Source organism: Equus quagga, chromosome 12 (genome assembly GCF_021613505.1).
Source record: "Equus quagga isolate Etosha38 chromosome 12, UCLA_HA_Equagga_1.0, whole genome shotgun sequence".
Taxonomy (NCBI): domain Eukaryota; kingdom Metazoa; phylum Chordata; class Mammalia; order Perissodactyla; family Equidae; genus Equus; species Equus quagga.
The window spans coordinates 26,749,886-26,771,788 of record NC_060278.1 but is presented as its reverse complement, the minus strand read 5'-3'; the positions used below and the strand labels follow the sequence as shown (position 1 = coordinate 26,771,788).

The 21,903-nt window shown below is 38.2% G+C and overlaps 2 protein-coding genes across 5 annotated transcripts in view; one reads left to right on the top strand and one right to left on the bottom strand.

Moving 5' to 3' along the window:
- Positions 1-1,502, top strand: part of TASOR2 (transcription activation suppressor family member 2) — a 76,181-nt gene extending 74,679 nt beyond the window's left edge. For 3 of the 4 annotated variants that reach the window (XM_046679009.1, XM_046679007.1, XM_046679011.1), the window contains one exon: positions 257-1,502. In XM_046679009.1, coding sequence (XP_046534965.1) covers positions 257-375 — 119 coding nt within the window. In that variant the 3' untranslated portion in view covers positions 376-1,502. The remainder of the gene's footprint in view (positions 1-256) is intronic. The other variant, XM_046679008.1, reaches the window with a different exon arrangement.
- Positions 1,503-3,226: 1,724 nt separating this feature from the next.
- Positions 3,227-21,903, bottom strand: part of GDI2 (GDP dissociation inhibitor 2) — a 31,111-nt gene continuing 12,434 nt past the window's right edge. Inside the window, exons 2-11 of the mRNA XM_046679012.1 lie at positions 20,735-20,842; positions 18,242-18,341; positions 15,746-15,880; positions 9,935-10,133; positions 9,544-9,675; positions 7,531-7,630; positions 5,907-6,078; positions 4,522-4,666; positions 4,263-4,317; positions 3,227-4,173 (exon numbers count right to left, since the gene is read on the bottom strand). Coding sequence (XP_046534968.1) covers positions 4,027-4,173; positions 4,263-4,317; positions 4,522-4,666; positions 5,907-6,078; positions 7,531-7,630; positions 9,544-9,675; positions 9,935-10,133; positions 15,746-15,880; positions 18,242-18,341; positions 20,735-20,842 — 1,293 coding nt within the window. The 3' untranslated portion in view covers positions 3,227-4,026. The remainder of the gene's footprint in view (positions 4,174-4,262; positions 4,318-4,521; positions 4,667-5,906; positions 6,079-7,530; positions 7,631-9,543; positions 9,676-9,934; positions 10,134-15,745; positions 15,881-18,241; positions 18,342-20,734; positions 20,843-21,903) is intronic.

The window sequence follows — 21,903 nt, the reverse complement described above, 5'->3', positions numbered from 1 at the left end:
CCACTTGGCCACGGAGCCGGCCCCCGTCGCTGGTTTTAAGCATTCCGCGCCCCGCCCCCCGCCCCCCGCCCCTGGAGGCAGCTGCTCCCAAAGCTTCAAACCCTCTTCTTCACTTGAATCAGTTCCTTTTTTTCACCCCTACATGTATTAGGGAGTTTTACAAAAGATTTCTTTTTTTAAGTAAAAGGGGTTCTGCTACTTTAAAAAATGTATATTAATGAATTTTTCACCAAAAAAAAGATTTTTCTTTTTACAGAAAAGCCTACTGTCTCCAGAGAAGTCTTTGAAAATAGTGGCATCCTTGTTACAGATGTAAATAACTTTATTGAAAACATACAAAAAGTAGCAGCTCCATTTAGGAGTAGCTACTGGTAAGAACACTTTTGTATTTCTCATCTCCCACACGTGCTGGAATTGACAGCAGATACTGATATTTGTGTCTGTGAGGGAACCAGTTGTTCAGAAATTCTGTTCTTTATACATCATGCTGTAAATTTAAACTATCTGTTTGTTTACTTAGGGGTGGAATTGCCGTTGGTTTGGCATAAATAGGAATTTGTGAAGTATCACTTAATGAAATAACCAGCGTACTTCGAGTTACCCCTTTTATCTAAACGATGTGCATTTTCACTTGCAGTCCATCTTGACTGCCAGGACAGAAGATAATGTAGCATAAGATGCATAAAAGTTTTCACCATTAAATAGCATCCTATTTATAAAATTTCTCGGTTATTTTCTTTTAAAGATGGAATTAGTATCAATTTTGTGTTTATCCAGGTGATTCAACTGCAGCTTGGCTAGATATCAATGATGCCAACAACAAATTAGTGTTTTCCCTTTTCTTTGAAAAACTTTAAGGCGCACAGAAGAGTCTTCTCATATTTGAAAAATCAATGTTCTACAACTTGGAGGAAAGTTTCCTTCCTTCATTTTTATAAACTTTGCTAAAATGTCTGACTTTGTTCGCAGTGACAGTAGTCCATTAGCTTTTGGGTTGCAGTGTTAAATACTGTTTTAAATTATTCTCATTTTAAACAGAATGCCTTTAAAGCTATTAATTGAACTTAATGTTTACTCAATTGTAGCAAAAATAAGTCTATTTTAACCAATAGCTTTGTTTTTGCATGTTAATGTCAGATAAGCATATGGAATGCATGTTATTATAGTCTGCTTTAAAGGTTTTACCACCTTGTAAAAACTATAAACTTGAGTGGTTTTATTTGCTGTTACTCGAGCAACACTACATAAAGTTAAACATTTTTTTCCAAAATGGTACAAATTTATAAACTGTCATTTTTCACTTAGTTTTTGTGAATAGTGCACTACAAATCAACCCTCTGAGGAAGAAATAATCATTTATTTATGATGTTAGAAATAATTTCTACTGTGATCTTGGAAACTCAAAACCAAGCAAAAAACATTTGTAAGATACATAATATCTATTTGGAGCAAAGGGTTTTGTAACTAATTTCATTTTTTAAATAAAGACAACTAAAAATCAACTGTTTCTGCAGTGACTTGAGAGCAAAAATTGAAAGTGTAGGGAATGTTTTTAGCAGTTTTTAGGCCACTTAGCAGGAATAACTAGCTTCCAGAGGCCTCCCGCCACTTACAGCCCTTAGGCCATGACCTGTCAGTCTCACTCCCACAGACCTGCCCAGGGCTTTCCCTCCCCCACGTAAGGCGCACTGCGCAGCAAGCTACAGAAAGAGGACGTCACAGGACTCCTCACCCAGCCCTACTACAGGCCTTTGAAAAGCCATTCATCTGCTTTGCGCACCTCTTACCTAAACAAAAGTGCCAATTTCACCGTTTTCTCGGGAGGAGGACGACTAACAGAGTTTTAATTATTTGACACTAGCTCTTGCTTAGAAACCCAATCATGTGATTGTTACCCCAGGGATAAGAATCTAGTAAGAGGATCATAACTATGTTCAGCACACTGAATTAATTTGAAATTACTCAGGACAAGGAAACATTTATTGAGCACCTACTACCTGCCGGGTACTGTCTGCCTGACACACTCTCTCAGATTGTACCTCAGATGTTCATCTCCCCTTGCCAAAGGGCCTTCCAACACCCACAAGGCCATCGTTTCCCTCCCGCCTTTTCTCCAACTATTTTAACACTCAACCAAGCCACAGGATAATGGGTCTCCTCTAGCCTGTGAGCTCTTCCATACACTGTACCTTTATCATCTTTGTGCCCCACTGGCCTGGCACAGAAGTATTAGTTGTCCAATAAATACGTATGTTCAATGAAGAATATGAAAATATCCTGGTACTTTTTCTTTATACTTATTACTAACCCAGCTTATGCCTTTGCCTTCATTAATAGTTCAGAATTTGAAGTATTATAGGAAGGGAAGGGACAGCCTTGCTGGAATTTTTGATAACCTTATCATGGCGATAAAGCAGTGGTTCTCAACTGGGGCAGTCCTGTGTCCTGGGAGACATTACTGATCCTGTCTGGGGACATTTTTGGTTGTCACGCTAGGGAGATGCTATTTGGTATGTAGTAGCTAGAGGCCAGAGATGCTGCTCAATGTACAATTTACAGAACAGCACCCACACACACACAATAAAGAATTATCTGGCCAAAAATGGATACCGTCGAGTGAGAAAACTAAGCTGAAGTGACCACTTAAACAATCTGAATAACAATCTGTATTATTGTCCTAAGTTCTTTAACAGACCATCTGTGTCTGTGTCCTTCCGACTTAACTATCAGAATCAATATTCAGCCTTAAAGAGAAGACAGGGAGGCTTAAAAGTATCAAGGGGAAAAGAGGTTATCAGTAAAAACAGTTTCTAACGACAACTTAAATTACTTGAAAATAAGAAAGCACCTATTCCACCTGACAGAATTCACTTACTCTCACAACCGCTGCTGTAAGCAAAGTCATCGAAGGCGGTAACTCGTATTTGTGTGGAAAGGAGAACTACCTGTTGTAAACCACTGCTGAGAGTGCGCAGGAGTCTCACAGTTAGACTGCGTCAGGACTCGGATCTGGGGTCTGCTCACAGTGAAGCCAGGTAGCAGGGACTCTTTATCCAGCCCAATTTGAAACTTCACCTGCCGTTAGGGACTCGCACGCCTTTTGACTCCGGCATCTCTGTCCCAGCATCAGTGCTGGCTCTACTGAAGAAAATGAGCCGCTGTGTCATGGCCACTGCGATACTCACTAGCCCTTAAACATCACACAAACAGACCAGTGGAGGGGAGCTGTTTCCAGAGTTTGGCTTTATTCTGCAGTACAGAAATCATGTGGAGCCATTCTGAGACAGACACGGTGGAGGCTCTCTCAAGTCAATACTGCAGCGCAGCTTGGTCCGTTGAAGAAGCCGCACCTGGGATACAAAAGAAGCTTCTACGTTTTACCTGCTTTATGATAGGTTTCTTCCCCTGTGCTCTCATCAGTTGTATTAGGTTAAAACACTGCACACAGGCTTCCTCCAAAATGACTCTCAAAGTCCAGAGATGGGTTAGAATTTTAGGCCCACATAAACCAAACTTGTGGCTGTGCTACGTGGGCACTGTCATAATACTTGACAGGACACAAAATGTAAAGGGATAGGGAAAACTTAGGGATGCTGTCCCAAATTATGGAATATTCGATTTCGAATATCCTTAACGTTAAGAGGACAGATGGCACGCAAATTGTACTGATCCAGCTCTTGAGCAGCAGAAGCACATAATTGCAAAGGCTACACTGATTAAAAGATACAAATACTGTATCAAGTTCTCTGTATCAGTATCACAATGTTTTTTTAAAACTGATCCTTCACTAGAAGAAAAAAAGCCAGTAATGGTTAAATTGAACAGAATGTGGTAACCTGCCAATTCTGAACAGCCACTCCATGAAAACAAGTTAATACATGATATTAGAAAGGGGAGGAATATTTACTGGTGCAGTGCTCTGCAATCTGTTTTGATTACAAAAGCAGGCCTTACAATATTGATTTCATACAATATGCATTTGCCAAATTTTTTAAGTTTGTCCTAATTAGATGACATATACTGCCGTTAGTCTTCCCCATAGATGTCATTTTTCTTGCGCTTCATTTCCTCAAAGTCAAACTCTGATCCTGTCATCCTCTTATAGATGTCTTTAATGTCATCACAGGTTGTCTCAAAGTGAGTTGTAGCATCATATGCGCGGGAAATAAAGATCTGGAAATAAAAATTAGAAAGACTTGAGACTCTTGAGGGATGTCTCCCAATAAAGCCCAGTGTTACCCTTTTCAGATCGCCACACTCACCTGGCTTTCTGTTCCCAAATCTTTTGGTACAAGGAGGTCACTGATGCTAACAAATCTGGAGGGGAAAAACAAGTTAGCAGGGGAGCTGACCACACACCCATCCCACCCACTCTGCCTGAAATTCAAAACCCAAAACATGAGATTGGTAGAGACAATACCCACACAACAGCCAATGGCTGCTGCTGTTATGGGGTTCACCCCACTACGGAGCCAACATCAGCCTTGGGTTTTAGCTGATAGAAATGAGCACATCACTTACTTCTGTTCAATTGGTTCCAAGAGCTCCAGAGCTGGTCTGATTTCTTTCTCAGGCTCCTTGGTTTCCACAGTTGTGCTAACTATGGCAATGTACTTCCCCTGGGCTGCCACATTGTGTGCAGAGGAGATCATGCAGACATAGATATCTGGAAAAAAAGTAATGCTGTCACTGCCAAGGTTTATAAAGTGCTGGCACGTGTGCACACTCAGGTTTCACCTGTATTTCATCAAGGTGTGAATTAAAATTACTTAGAATAGACAATACCTTCTAAGCTTAAGTTCTATATGGAGGCATGGGGTCATACATAAAATATGCAGATAGTTAGCAACTTTTAGCTTACTGGAGATGAAGTTTGTACGCAGCAGTGAACTGCTGGACTCAGAAATGAGAGTCCTCTTCCTCGTTCTCGTCACCGCTAACTGTGGAAACCTAGCAAACCATATCAACTGCTCTGGGGTCGTCTTCCTCTCTGAAGCCAGCATTTAGAAAGGTTTTGAATAGCTAAAAAGGATTTATTAAGTACTGATTTCTCATTTAAGTGACATAAAATTGCAAATCAGCGTAAGCTATTCAGTTGGCATAATAAACTCATGTAATTCCATGAATTTTACTTGTCTGTATACCACTAACTACATAATTTCTAACATAGAAAATAATTACTGGGCTCCCTTTACTCTTCGTAGACTTTCAAAGACACAGGATCTGCCTGGGAACCCTCGCCAGATTACTTTAGTCCAAGTCCTTTTGTTCTAGCAGTAATCACCTAGCATCTGGCTCTTATATGGAAAATAAATACAGATAGCTTTTTACTGTCCATTTAAAGGCTGATAACCCCTTTTAAGTTGAATTTCTGATAAATAAAAGATTTAGGGCTTCTAAAAGAAAGATGGGAAAAGCTAGTAAATAAATACAAGTGGTTAAAGCAAAAAATTAGGATTTACGATTTTAGAGCTAAGTCCTGATCTTCATCGTAGAAATGAAAGGTAAGTATTAAGTTGACAAATAATGACACAAAAGCAGTACTGTCATCAGCTCAAACACAGTGAAGTCAGGTGAACTAAGAAGTTAAACCTCCACAGGCACACAATGTCCAAACCGGGAGAGGCTCTGACCGCTCCTCTCGTCCAGCCTCTGGATTCTACAGACGAGGGAACAGAGGTCCAAGGCAGCGGCTGCAAGTCCGAGGCAGGGCTCCTGGGCTACTGCGTTCATTTCAACGCGATGATTTAGGATCTCTCTGAGCTAGAAGGGCCCATCACATGTTGTTTCCCATATGTAAACTAAAGTTTCTTCACTATAAGAGCAGATAAAGTTAGGAATTTGGGCTGAAACACAGATTCTAGCTAACAAAATTCTACACACACCTGCTGATCTTCCAAACTCACCTGACTTCCGATTGACCTGGTTCTGTGGAATAATGATCTGGCAGGAGTTGGCATCATTGGTGTTCTTGATGGGGTGGCTGAGGATGCAGATAACTCTGATCACCTGGCCCACTTTTTCTACCCGATCTTTCACATAGCTGGGATCACAGATGAGCTGCTTACAGCGAGCAATCTGTAACAACATTTCGAGACTTCTGAACCTTCAGTGTCTACCTGTTTTTAGACAGTATACTGATGCTACTGTCCCTTGAATATAATCTGTTATCTTCATAAAATTACCTGTAGATAATTAGTCAACTATAGATAACTACTAAAACTAGCTATGCCAACAATCCCTACAGGTTCTCCTGGAATAGATCCATCAATTCCAAATTCTAGTCACATATTAAGAAATCTGTGTTGCATAGTGTTCAGAAGTATAAGTTTTAAAATGGGGCCAACCAGGGTTCAAATCCTGGCTCGACCCAACCTCAAAGGGGTGTTGGTAGGATTAAATGAAAGAGTGTATTTAAGGGCTGTCATTACATGTGAATGTCAGTAAAAAAGAAAATGTTCTATAAATGGTACTAATATTACAAACAGATGAAAATCATTCTCATCTTAAGACTATGCCAAGTAAAACTTAAATCGCAAGATAAATTACATATTATTACATTATAGTCTTCTTCCTCTTTATATCAAAGCCTTGAAATTTCCTAAGAGGAAGCAGCTGCGTGAAGCAAAGAAGGATGCAGTGAAACTCTGCAATAAAAAGGACTTCTGAGATATCAGATTAAAATATTTAGCCCTATTTCCTAAATGCCTATTATACTGAAAGCACAAGGTAGTTACAGAAGATCTACAACAATAATAAAAGTTCAGACGGCCAACTTGTAAGTGCAGATTATATGGTCTCAACCAATGGAATGCCGTCAGAAACACCAAAATAGTTTTTTAAACTTAGTTTTTTAGTTTCTTTTTTCAGTAGTTCTAACTATTCTTGAGTTACTATTTCATGAAATACGAATGATCTGGTTTGCAGACCAACAGGATCAGCATCACCTGAAAGCTTGCAAGAAAATGCAGAGCCACCTCAAACGTAATGAATCAGAATATGCATTTTAACAAGATTAACAACGACTTATATTCAATTCACATTTGAAAACACTGCTCAAAACTCCACCTAGCCATCTCCACAGCTAAACCCCAAATTAAATAAATGGTAATAACTGTTATTAACATTATTTAATTTATTAAATAATAAACAATAAAATGGTCAGTATTGACCAAGCCCTATGTCAACCAATAAATTATAAGTGGTAAAAATAAATTTAAATGGAAATTTGGAAGATAGGCACCAACCCACACTATGTAAATACAGAATACCTACCATTATTTATAGCTCATCCATAATGTATATTTTAGTCTTAACAGAAGCATCAACACAATAGAAAGTATTAAGATCTGTTTTTTTAAAGCACAGCATCTATAACTAGTCCCTAGTCATTATGAATACCAACTTACTATAAACAAACCATATATAGTCTGAAATCTAGTATCCATGTCCATACCAAATTAAGTACATATTAGATAATAAAACTTTCTTCACAAGAACAAGATTTTTTAAATTGTAAAAGCTACTTACCTCTCCTTCAGATTTTACACCAATCACTTTTCCATTTTGTACAATGATTTCTTCGATTGGTTTATTCAGCATGTAGGTACCTCCGTAAATTGCACTTAGCCTAGAAGATTTTGAAAATTACAAGTAATAATTTGTAATTGTTTCAACTACTAAAGTCTCCTTTCTTAGATCTTTATTAGTTACAGGCAGTATACACTTGCTCAGTTTTCTAGAAGGTGTTAGTTTAAAAGTCATTAAGGCATGAACTGTAAAACAGAGTCAGAACCATGAAATAATGTCTCCTGTTCAGAGGCCTTTATGTGGTTTCTGTGGCTCTTCCCCTGAAGGAACCGCCTCCCCAGTCCTTGTAACACGCGGCACCAAGACCAGAAGAAAAAGCGTGCAGTCTCACTGACGGGAGGTGCCACAGGATAGAATCTTGGGCTGTCAAAGGAGATAAAAATTGTGGGGTAAATTCTCCCCCGAAGTGATCTATAGGTTTAACTCAATTCCAACCAAAATCCCAGCAACCATTTTTTCTAGAAACTAACAACCTGTTCTAAAACGTATGTGAAACACAAAGGACCTAGGATAGCCGCAGCAGTCTGGAAAAGGAGCGAAGCTGGGGCTTACATTACCCGAGTTCAAGACTTACTATAGAACTGCGATAAGCGGGACAATGGCAATGCCAGGAAAAATAAACAGATCACCGGAACAAAACACACTTTCCACAGAGGCCCCTAGACAACTGGAAAAGGACGCCTTTGCAATAAACGGTGCGAGAACAACTAAATAGTGGTATGGGGGAAAAAATGAACCTCGAGCCCTACCTCACCCCACACACCATTATTTCAAGATGGAACACAGACTGAAACACAGTACCAAAGCTACAGAGTTTCAAAAAAATAAGACACAGGAGAGTATCTTTGTGCTCTTGAGATAGACAAAGTTTCCTTAGATAGGACCCAAAAAGTGCTAAACATGAAAAAAAATTGCGATATATTATGAAAATTTAAAACTTCTGCTTATCAAAAGATAAGCCACAGACTGGGAGAACATTTCTAATACATATAATCTGACAAAAACTTGCTGCCAGGATATATCAAGATCTCCTACAAATCAGAAACGAGGACAACTCAAATCTTTAAAAATGTACAAAGGACATAAACAATCACCACAAAATCACACAAGTGGCCATCAGGCTCCTGAAAAGGTGATCAGGAAACGCAAATTAAACCAGAATGAGAAAGCATCTCACACCTACTTGGGTGGTTAACATTCAAAAGTGACAACATTAAACGCTGGCAAGGACATGGAGAAACTAGCACTCTCACACACTGCGGAGTGTATGTAAAATGGTGCAACCACTCTAGAAAGTTGTTTGGCAGTGTCTTAGGAAGTTAAACATACTCGCTATTCCACTCCCGGATATTTACCCAAAAGAAATGACAATCTATAGCCATACACACTTTTACACAAAAGTTCACAGGAGCTTCATTTATAATACCCAAAACTGAAAACCACCCAGGTGTCCATTAGCAAGACAAGGTGGTATGTTCACATAATTGAATACTAACTCAATATTGTACAAATAAATTATTGGCACATGTATCAACATGGATGACTCTCAAAAATATTAAGGAAAAGCCAGACACAAACGCGTACATACTGTTCCCGTTATATAAACTTCAAAAACAGGCAAAAGTAATCTATGGTGATAGAAATCACAAATGTAGTTGTTAGTGTGGGAGGAGTGGTGATGATGAGGTGATGCAAGGAACTTTCCGGAGTAAGAAAAATGTTCTGTATCTTGATTGGAGTTTTGGTTACACAGGTCTACACATTTACCAACTCAATTTTTTCACTAGATCTGTGGTTTCACTGCATGTAAATTCTCCTTCGATAAGAATAAAAAGCATCTCACTACTCACAAACATATCCTGCTTTGTTCACACCATATCTCATATGCTTCCATTGAAGACGAGGTTCAGGATCAGTGCAGTTCTACCCAATAGGTTGAATACGGGCTCTTACCTTGCAAATCCTTGGGGCAGCTCTCCAAGGCCATACAGTGGATAAAGGTATGGGCTTTTGCCGTATCTTGCCAGAGACTCACTGTAAAGTTTAATCCTATTGATGGTTTCACAACAGGGTTGATCTAAATAGCTGGAGAAAAGGAAATGAGTATTACAAAAGGGCTTTGGTTTTCCTTCTTGTGTTAGATTTAAAATCTTTTCTGAAGTGCTTTCACTTGAATACCTTCATATTTTACTGAAAAGGTTCTAAGGTAATTTGCAATGAGAACCTCTTCTTTCATAGTATAACATGACTATATATTTGTTTTGTTAGAACTTGCACAATGGAGAATTGGGAAATTCAGTAGGAGTTCAAAGAAAAATATAAATCTAAAAACAAAAAAACTTACTCATCAGTTCTATAAAGTGCCAGGGCATGACCCGTGAAATCTATAACATCTTGGCCCAAGTCAAATTTCTTATACACCTCTCGCATTGCAGTCTTCTTAGGATCAATGCCCTCCAACGTTCTAGGATCTTTTTCATCAAAGTTGGCAACGTACACTAGGAATTTTCTGAAGCGACGTTTTTCAAACAGCCCCATTAAGCCTAAAAAAGAGTTTTTCAAAAAGCACACACTCACAATAGGACACTGAGGAAAACTGTGAAAAGCGTGACAGGAGAGTTTAAAGGTGCCATGTTATTATCTGAGGCTCTTCTAATGCAAGGTACAATTTAAGGGATGGGAGTTTGGACAACACTTAAAGTGACATAATCACAACAGATCAGTGAGTGAGCCTTCAATTTTACAGTACAATTACAAGTAATTATAACCAGTACTTATTTAAACGTACTATGTCTACTTATGTCTCTTACTAGATAAAAGGTAAATATGACGAGAAACATTATTCCTGAAGGCTCGCAATGTTCTTCTTTTGACAACTCTGATCTCTAACTCGGCCAACTGCCCAAACTTCCCAATGCTCTTCCTTTTCCTTTTCTGTATGCTAAGATACACTCTGACATTTAATGAGAAAGCTCAGAGACTAACAACAAATTGACCTCAAAGAAATGTAGTGTTGATTATGCTGCTAGTCATTTACTTTAATGAATACCTAGATAATCAGAGTTCACCGCTTTTTATATTAAAAAGCAGATGAGGAGACAGCTAGAAACTACTACATGAGAACCTCTCAGCTCTTCCTACTAGTCAGTATTCCTACTACTATTATATAGCTAGTTAGAAAGACAAGACCAAAGGAAACGAAAATACTGACTCTGTCTCCTTCTCCCCATTTCCTAAACCGTACGGCTACTTTAAAAACAACTATAGCTTTAATAATAACAAACTCTCAAACGTTTCTTTCATGTCAGTTGACAGTTTAATGTTCTGATATTTTTAACAGGATTCCCCCCAAGACTACATTTGAAACCATAAAAACTGAAAATTAAAATCAGCATGAGGCTATTAATGACAACTGACTACATTTAATTTTTTCACTATTTACAACCTAGCGTTAAAAAAAATGGACAGATTGCATACACAGTAAAGGCTAAAAAGAAATATTCTATTTACCACCATACTTAAGACACAAGTTTAGTTGCCAGGGGGAGGAGGAAGACAGCTAAGAAACGAGTCACTGCCGCAGGGCACTTCTAACTCAGCTGTCTTACTCTGCTGGGCCCGCCTGTTGGAATGTAAGCTATTACCGACAGCTTATTGTCGAGTTATCACAGCACTTTGTTAAAAATCAAATAAAAATCTATTGTGCCTCCTTGAATTTCCCACTCTTGTCTCTTCTTTCATCTCCCTCCCACCCTAATCCTCAAGCCTCACAAGGACAGTGACAGCTGTTCCGGTGACTTCTGTTTGACAGCACAGTAGAGATGCTCTAACTGCTTGTCCATGGCCTGCCATACATGGCACCAACTAGTGTCTCCATTACTAGCTGACACAGCATCAGAACCAGGTACCATTGCAATTACAAACATTTTGGAGATCCAGTGCTCATTCTGAAGAAGTTATAATCGAAAGGGTTCAAACAACATCTCCTACCGTATAATTTTGCTAACAGCTCCTTCTGTACAATGATGCCTGATCACCCCCATGCTCCCGCCTCCTTTCACCTTTCTCCATAGCACCACATCACCGTCTGATATACTTTTCTCTATTTATAGCCTGTCCCCACCAAGGTTAAGCTCCATCAGGGAAACCAGTTTTTGTTTACTTTTTTCCTTCTGTTGAACCCTCCTTACCCCCAAACCTAGAAGGGCACCTGGCGCACAGCCAGCACTCAAAAAATATTCAGTCCATATAATTAATGTCTGATGGCAGTAAACATAAAAGTCGACTTATTCATAAACTGACTATATATGAATATACATACATATATGAATGTGCATATATTTACACAATATGTAAAGAGAATATTCAAATTATATGAGGAAATGATTTACAAAAATCTTTTTCAGAGTTACGCAGTCCCCTGAGTAGTGTCTTAACTTTATTTCAAATGGTTTTACTTTCCTTCACTCGCACACTGAGGTTTATTTACGCAAAAAAGCCACTTATGTCAAGACTTTTAACACATAAAAAAGCTATAAAAGCTTTCCAATTAACTAATAGGTTTAAGATTTGACTACAGAATTTTTAAAAAATTGGAGTAGAATTAGTGTCACAAGAAAACTCCTAAGGTCCGGTACATGGTGTAATTCTCAGGGCGGACGAGCTGCAGCAGCCACGTCTACTTCTCCGGCCACAAGCCCCGAGATTCACTTAGCTCTGTGAGATCAGAGATGTGCTGATGTCAAAGGCGCTCCAGACACACAGATGCCTCACAGCAGCGAGAATGAGAATAAACAAACAAGCTAAAGACGCAACTTAGGATACAAGGTTTTGCTGGGCACATTTCAAAGCTATTCATGAAACCTTCTCAAAACTTTTCTGAACACGTTATCTGCGTTCAACGTTACTCTAGCGGTCAAATATATCTCTCATTGATTTGACTAACATAACACTTGACAATCGACAAATATTTATCAGAACCTTGAGGTTTTAGTTGGCGTGAACTACCACAAGAACCACCAGCATTTACAGCTCCTAAAAAAGCCAATATAAACTCAGGCTACATTAAAGAAATGAACTGTCCTAGGAAAGAAATAGTCCCACTGACACTGAGCAAGCAGACAACATCTGGAGTATTATGTCCAGTCTGGCTGCAATACTGTTATGTACAGAATGATCTTGGCAAATCAGAGAATCTCCAAAGAAAAGTGGCCAAGACATCTACATAGCATATTATATGAGAAACGATCACAGGAACTAGAAATGTTTAGCATGAAGAAAAAAAAGAATTAGAGGGTATGTGATAGTTGTTAAAATACTAAAAAGCTCTATTTATATACCATATAAGACAGTGGTTAAGAACATGGGGTTTTAGGGGCTGGCCCCGTGGCTGAGTGGGTAAGTTCTCGCGCTCCACTGCAAGCGGCCCAGTGTTTCGTTGGTTCAAATCCTGGGCGCGGACATGGCACTGCTCATCAAACCACGCTGAGGCAGCGTCCCACACGCCACAACTAGAAGGACCCACAATGAAGAACATAAAACTATGTACTGGGGGGCTTTGGGGAGAAAAAGGAAAAATAAAATCTTTAAAAAAAAAAAAAAAAGAACATGGGGTTTTAGAGTCAGATAAATCTGGCTTCAAACCAGTTCTACCAGTCATGAGCTATGCTACTCTGAGCTCTTCTTTCACACCCACATACCTCATTTTCCCATCTGTAAAATAAAGATAATAGCACCCACATCTCACAGGGTTGTAGTGAAAGACTATATAAAATAAAGTCAGATAATATGCATAAAGTACTTAGTACATACATGCCCACACATAATGTTAAAAAAGTTAGCTATTACTAAAATTATAAAATTATTTGTTTTTATCTTTCTCTTGAACTTCCCACCTCTAAACTTTTCCTTACCCCATTCATTCACTCTGCCTAGAATTTTCTTGTCTGCCATTCCAACTTGAAAATCCTATCCATTCATATAAAAAAGCCACTGATAAGGCAGTGATTTGGTAAAAATTCATAAAACTGCATATTAACACAGGTAAATCCTACAGTATGTAAATTATCCCTCAATACACCTAAACTTAAAAAATATACATTGACATATTTGCTTATTTTTGTGAAAAGAAACCTAAGGATAAACCAGAAACAAGTAAAAATGATTAGTATCAGGATGGAAAAAATGGAGTGGTGTAGATAAGAATAAGATTCTAAATACATCCTTTGATATAATTTTCACTTTCAAGTCATGTAAATGTTTTACATGTTTGAAAAAATTAAATCAAAAAGGGGAAAATAAAACTGCCAAAAGCTAAGTCCTTCCACTTTTATTAAGTGAAAGAAGCAGCTGAAGCTATTAATACAGATAAGAGCTCCCAGAGAGAATAAAAATTTAAAATAAAAAACACAAACTTTGTTTAAAAGGATTCTACTCAAACTCTTAAACTCTTATTTCTATCAAAATACTTTATTTGGATTAAACTTATGGTCATTTAGAAGATTTATATAATTGAAATAACTTTTTTTTTTTAAAGATTTTATTTTTCCTTTTTCTCCCAAAGCACCCTGGTACAAAGTTGTGTATTTTAGTTGTGGGATGTGGGACGCCACTTCAGCATGGCCTGATGAGCAGTGCCATGTCTGCATCCAGGATTCAAACCAGCGAAACCCTGGGCCACTAAAGCAGAGCGCGCAAACCCAATCACTCAGGCACAGGGCCAGCCCCAATTGAAATAATTTCTAACCCATGATTATACCACTGACTCCTCTCAATTTAATCAGGAGCCATTCCTTTCCATCCCCAACTGTCAATCCTAACCTCACCACAATTGTCAGTGGTATTTTTTTACTTTCTGGCTAGTGTCTTTCAACATTTTATGCCCAGTGTTTTCTCCCCTAATAGCAAGAAGTAAATAGATAGAGAAATTGACAAAATAATTCAACTTAGGTTTTTTAGGTGAGAAAACTTTTCCACACTTATGCCAGAATACTTACTGGCATTTCATCTATTCTCCCAGTGCAAACGCTCCCTCCTCTAAACTCCACAGAGCACTTACTATACAACACTATCCACCCTTTAGTTACACAAATTCATCCTGCCTCAAACATCTGCACAGCTGCACACCTTAAAAGACAAAAGGTCTTTTCTAGGGGTGTTTGCTGTTTGAGAGAGAGATGGAAATAGAAAATGATAACCAGGAATCTTGGGTGAGCCAATAGAGGATATTTTGGGCAGAGAATAAAATCACTCCAGACTCACTGGGAACTCCTAAAAACAGAGATGCTGAAAAATGACAACAGCACCACCTAGAAGACCAGTTTTGCCACAAGGGAGTTCTTTTCTCTCCTGGCAGGTTGGGTAACACAGTACAAGAGATCAGCCTGTGACAGTGATCGAGTACACACCGGCTCTGATCAAACCACTAGGGTTTCAATTCCAATCCCGCCACTTACTACCTAGGTGATTTCAGGGCAGAGTTTCCTCATCTAAAAAATGGAAACCCTACCTCATGAAAGTGTTTCAAAAGTCAAATTAAAAAATGAATACATGTGGGGCTGGCCCCGTGGCCGAGTGGTTAAGTTCAGGCGCTCCGCTGCAGGCGGCCCAGTGTTTCGTTGGTTCGAATCCTGGGCGCGGACATGGCACTGCTCATCAAACCACGCTGAGGCAGCGTCCCACATGCCACAACTAGAAGGACCCACAACGAAGAATATACAACTATGTACTGGGGGGGCTTTGGGGAGAAAAAGGAAAAAATAAAATGTTTAAAAAAAAAATGAATACATGTTTAGCACAGAACCTAGCACACAGGAAACACTAAAAGAAAAAATAAACCCAATCACTCTCACAAATTACTATTATGAAAAGAGCACACTACTAAACCTCAATAGGCTCAGATTCACCAGCAACAAGCTACGTGATCTAGAGATGGTCACTTAAACTCTCTCCAAGTTTCAAAGGAACAGGAGTGCTTGAAGCTTGTGTGTGCTGACATACTCTCAACTGCCTAAAACAGCGTCTGGCAGTAAGACACCCAGTACAGCTTTGTCGACTCTAAGTGGATGGAAGGTTGATGTGAGGGACCTTAAATTTTATCTCTACAATTCCTTTCTATTATAAAATCTTAATATTCTGAGAAAATAAAATTACTTACTAGATGCCAGGGCTTCCGCTTCAGTGGAAGGAACCTTGTAGATTTTCCCTCCCTTATAGACAAAGCTCCCTTCAGTCACTTTGAAATCCAGATAGCGAGTGACCTCTGTATAAAGCAGCATCTTCACCAGCTGACCTGTAACAGTCACATGATTCAAACTGTAACTTAACCCTTACTCCCTTCAGAACTCAGCAGAAATGAAAGTACATTTACTTACACTAATGGCTTCCCATCTTTTCTTAACATTGTCCAATAACTTCTACAAAAAGTCTCCAAAGCCGTGTTTTAAGTGAGACAATCAGAATGCACATATTTAGAAGTATTTTTCTAAATGTTACAACTTCATGGTGAATAACTTTATCAACTTGCTTTTATAAAAGCTACACAATAATTGTTAGAGGTATGAGGTTTAGAATTACGGTACTATTGCAAATGGGTTTAGGTTTCTTTAAAGTTCCTATTGTATTTTGAAGAGAGGCAACTCACAGGCAAAATTTTTCAGGAATTTGTGCTTTTCAGTTTCTAAGTCCATTTATATTTATTAAAATGAACATTAATTTCAGATAAAGAAAAAGGCATACAATTAAAAATATTACCTGCCTATAAACCAAAGAAATTTTGGTATATTAAAAATAGTAAACTTCTTTAAGAAACCAAACAAAACTATTTTAAAGCTCATTTGAAACGATAAATATACTATGAAGGTCAAAAAAAATTTTTTTTTTTTTTTTGAGAACAAGTACTGAGGAAAGCTTTATGCTGCCAGATATTCATAGGGTTTTCAGGGCCAACTTTTTCAGAAGTGGGTGGCCAGGTCCTTCTTCCTAGTCTGTCTAGTCTGGAAGCTCTGCTGAAACCTGTCCACCATGGGTGACCCTGCTGGTATTTGAAATACTGGTGGCATAGCTTTCAGCGTCATAGTAGCATGCAGCCACCACAGTATGACAACTGAAAGACAAGTGGTGTGGTTCCCTGACCAGGAAATGGAACCAGGCCGAGGCAGTGAAAGCCTGCATCTTAACCCTAGACCACCAGGGCTGGGCCTAAAAGGGGATTTAATAGCTCTTTCACATCGGTAAGGAAAAATACGAAATCTCAACAGAAAAATATGCAAAGCCCAGGGCTGGCCAATTCACTAAAGAATAGGAAAGCCAGTAAACATCTAGAAATCATTTCACCCACTAACAAATAGATATTTTTTTAAATCCATTATTTTGCCTAAAATTTTAATATGACAAAATGACAAAAACTAAAATGACTAATATCTGGGCTTGGTAAAGGTACTGGGAAAGATGCAGTCTCATAGTCTACTGGTAAAAGTAAAATTGGCAACATAAAGGAAAAGCCTTAAAAATAATTGCCTTTATCCCCATAGTACACTTCCAGGAGTATACAATGAGGTTCATCACACACACACTCTCTCTCCCTCTCTCTGTCAAACGTTCACAATATATTGGTTGAAAAACATGTTAACTGGGGAAGAAAAAAGAAAACGAAATACATATATACGCATAGCCCAGCAGGTTATACACCAAAATATTAACCATGATTCTAAATGGTAACAATTTGGCCATGAAAATTTTCTTTCTTTTCTGCTTATCTGTGTTAATAAAATTTTAATAAAATAATTTTATTACTTATATAGTCATGCGCCACATAACATCATTTTGGTCATACAGGATGGTGTCCCATGAGATTAGTACCATAGAGCCTAGGTGTGTAGTAGGCTATATCACCTAGGATTGTGTAAGTACAGTCTGTGATGTTCGCATAATGATGAAATCACCTGAAGACACACTTCTCAGAACATAGCCCTGTTGTTAAGCAACGCATAATTGTATAATAAAAAATTTCGTGTTTACAATTTACCTCAAGAGAGTTCAGTCAGTTAACTTTAAATTTCAGAGAAAATACAAATAAGATCTTTCCATTAAAATGAACTACAAAATAAGCTCAAAAAAAAGAGAAAGGGTGGCACATACTTTATTTCATTGGACATAAATAAATAGACTTATACCAACAATTGAGTTTTTCAAATGTCATCTCTGAAAAAGGTACTAAATATCAGAGCAATTTTAAAAGATACGGAGCTCCTCTAATTAAAAATATGCAAAAAAGTAAACATGATAAAATGATGTTAAAAGCCTAGAAACTAGAAAAACATTAATAAGGCTGTTTCTGAAGGTCTAGTTACCTAAGGCTGTCACTGAAGCATCAGGAGGAAAGTCCATTATAAATGCTTACAATTTTGGTATGAATTGTGCCACATCCTAATTTTGCTTCTCCAGAACCAATTACTAATAAGTCACCCCCCTTCCCTCCATTCTCAACTTTGTGACTCTAGACACCTCTGATGGGCCATATTACTCACCATACTGTCTCCATTCAACAAAATCCGTTTCCACATACCCCAAATACTACTCTCTGTCAAGCATTAGTTTCTACTTTTAAATTGGATTCAACATACTGTCATAAATTTAAGTTAGAATTCTTTACCATTAGCCATAAGGAACTTGGGAATTAGGTCAACATTCCAGTCCCTTCCTCTGCCCATGGACGCCGGTGGTGCTCCTGGGATTTTAAATCTTTTGTATAACTAAAACCAAAACAAAAAATACCCATAATGTAACAAAATTTAGTTTTCATTAAGCTATGCAACTATTTTTGGATGAAGTGGTTTTGCTATAACTAAATACCACTAATATGAGGTAAAGTATAAGGATGTTTCATTTTTAATCAGATAAAATTCTCAGCAAAGTTCCTATATATGTAAATTAAATATATTACTAAGCTAGTGAAAGCTAAAATAAATATTGCAGAGGTGGTATGTGTTTGCTTTTTACTAGCAGAAAAGCAAGAATACAAAATACATTGTCGGCAACACACTAGTTCTGCAGAAACATCCCTTATTATTTGTAGACATCATTTAAACTCATTCTCTCCTGAATAAAAAGTTAACAAAGGCTTAATTTTGCTTTCGTAGTTATGTAAGGAGTTAAAAATAAATTTGCAGTTAATTTATAAATTTATGAGTTGATTAGGAGCTCTAGATAAAAAGAAGCTTGCAGTTTAAAATGTGAGAATATTCATTCAAACTCATGAATTCTATTGCTAAGGTGGAAGAGAATAAGCAAACTTGCTATGTATTTACTCAATAAAAATCTCCAAGTCCTTGAGACTCACAACACACACACACGAAGACAGCTTTGCTCGTCTTACTGAAGATTATATTAGGTGTAGGAGGAATGGCGCCAACATATCACCGTATCACTGCACAGACTATTTACAATGAAGAGATGTGGCGGGCATCACTTCACCCAGGGTCAAACTCAGCATCATGAATAGTGAGGGGCAACCAGACATTATGTGCCTCCTGATGTGATGCAACATGAAGGACCCAACAATACTTTCTTAGAAACTGGCCTAGACTTTTCCCAAAAAAAGCACTGGGGAGATTTTTGTAGAATAAGAGAATAAAGAGAAACACCACCAAAGGCAATGCTTAAACTGGTTTAAAAAAACACACAACTACATGGCAATATAAGACATTCTTGGAATCACTGGGAAATTTGAGTATCATATGGATATCGTTAATTTTCTTAAACGTGGTAATGGTATTATGATTATGTAGGAAAATGTTATTCTTAGTAGATGAATGCTGAAATATTTAGTTCAAGTATCATGGTGTCTATTACTTTCAATGGTTCAAAACCAATAACAAAAAGGCAGACATGAAGCAAATATAGCAAAATGGTAACTGCTAAATCCATATGGAAGGTTTTTGATCCACTGGTATTATATTCTTTCAACTTTTCTGTATGCCCTATATAGAAAAAACTTTTTGATATAAATATGAAATTTATTTTATCAAAGTCATTATTTAAAAAGTAACTGATGAACGGGGCCGACCCTGTGGCTGAGTGGTTAAGTTGGTGCGCTCCGCTTTGGCGGCCGGGGGTTTCACCAGTTCAGATCTTGGGCACGGACGTGGCACTGCTCATCAAGCCATGCTGAGGTGGCATCCCACATGCCACAACTAGAAGGACCCACAACCAAAAATATACAACTATGTACCGGGGGACTTTGGGAGAAAAAGGGGAAATAAAATCCTAAAAAAAAAAAGTAACTGATGATATCTATATATCTCCTATGAGGCACAGTACAGCTCATATCCATGCATGTGGATGTTGAACAAACCTCACACAGAGAAATAAATACATTTAGTAAAACACCCTTTGGAAATGCTTCATGTGCCCATATTCTAAAAAAGTAGGAAGCAAAGCAGTACAGGGAAAGGAGCTAAGCTCTGGAGACACAGAGCCTGGGTTCATAACACTTCTCGGGGATTTCAACCCCACAGAGACCATTCTGTCATCTGAAAAATGGGGATAAAATCTCTTTGAGTGACTGGGAGAATAAATAAGACCACGTGGAAAGCCCGTGGGCAGTGTGCCTGGCATACATCTGGTCTTCAGCAATAGGTGATCCTCTATGCACTCTGCTGAGTCTACACTCTATTGTTTTTTTAATATTTTTAAAGATTTTTATTTTTTCCTTTCTCTCCCCAAAGGTCCCCGGTACAGAGCTGTGCATTTTTAGTTGTGGGTCCTTCTAGCTGTGGCATGTGGGACACTGCCTCAGCATGGCTTGACGAGCAGAGCCATGTCCACGCCCAGGATCCGAACAGGTGAAACCCTGGGCCGCCGAAGTGGAGAACGCGAACTTAACCATGCGACCACGGGGCCGGCCCCCGAGTCTACACTCTATTAACTCTGAGAGTTAACAGATAACTGCTCCACAGGGTAACAAAGGTCAAAATTTAAAATGAAATTTCTACAAGCCCCAAACTAGGAGCTCCTGAAAAATTATGATGATGCAGATAACATATTTAACGAAACAAAATTAAAACCATGTATAAGGAGTAAAGTTGAGATTCACCAGTAAAAGATTCAAATTATGAAAGGCATATTAATTTATTCTAATACTTACATCTTCCAGAGGAGTAATAGATGCACTTTCTCCTCCATAATATGGGTTTCTATCCATGTGAAGAACTTTCTTTCCATTCACAGACATTATACCTGACAGGATACATTCCTACAGGGAAAGCATAAGTATTTTCAAAAGAAGGAAAGTGCTACACCACATTTCAAATAGATACTGAATTTTTTGAAAAAAGGCTATCATTAAACGTTCTTTGAGTAATTAACAGTTAGATATGTGCAATATATGATGTAATTTAAGGACAAAGACCTAAAGCAACCAGGGTTCAAAATGTGGTCTGTGGACCCCTATGCGTCCCAAGGTTAGAACTACTTTCATAGTGACACTAAGACATTATTCACTCTTTTGACGTGTGCACTGATGGTGCAAGATCAATGGTGGATAAAACAAATTAAGGCAGTGGCTCTACACTGCATTAGTCATTATATTCTTCACCACCAGGCACTCACAGTTTCAAAAAACAAGGCCAATCTCACTTAAGAAGATCCTTGATGGAGCATTAAAAATTACCTCTGTTAGAATTCTACCAAACATTCAAAGAAGATTTAATACCTATCCTTCTCAAACTATTCCAGAAAATTGAGAAGGTGGAGCACTTCCTAACACATTCTATGAAGCCAACATCACCCTGATCCCAAACCCAGACACGGACAACACAAAGAAGGAAAACTACAGGCCAATATCACTGATGAACATAGATGCAAAAATCCTCAACAAAATTCTGGCAAACCAAATACAGCAATACATTAAAAAGACCATACACCATGATCAAGTGGGATTTATACCAGGGACACAGGGATGATTCAACATCTGCAAGTCAATCAACGTGATACACTACATTAACAAAATGAGAAACAAAAACCACATGATCATCTCAATAGATGCAGAGAAAGTATTCGACAAGATCCAAGATCCATTTATGATAAAACCTCTCAATAAAATGGGTATAGAAGGAAAGTACCTCAACATAATAAAGAGCATATATGACAAACCCACAGGCAACATCATGCTCAATGGGCAAAAACTGAAAGCCATCCCTCTGAGAACAAAAACAAGACAAGGGTGTCCACTCTCACCACTCTTATTCAACACAGTACTGGAGGTTTTGGCTAGAGCCATTAGGCAGGAAAAAGAAATAAATGGAATCCAAATAG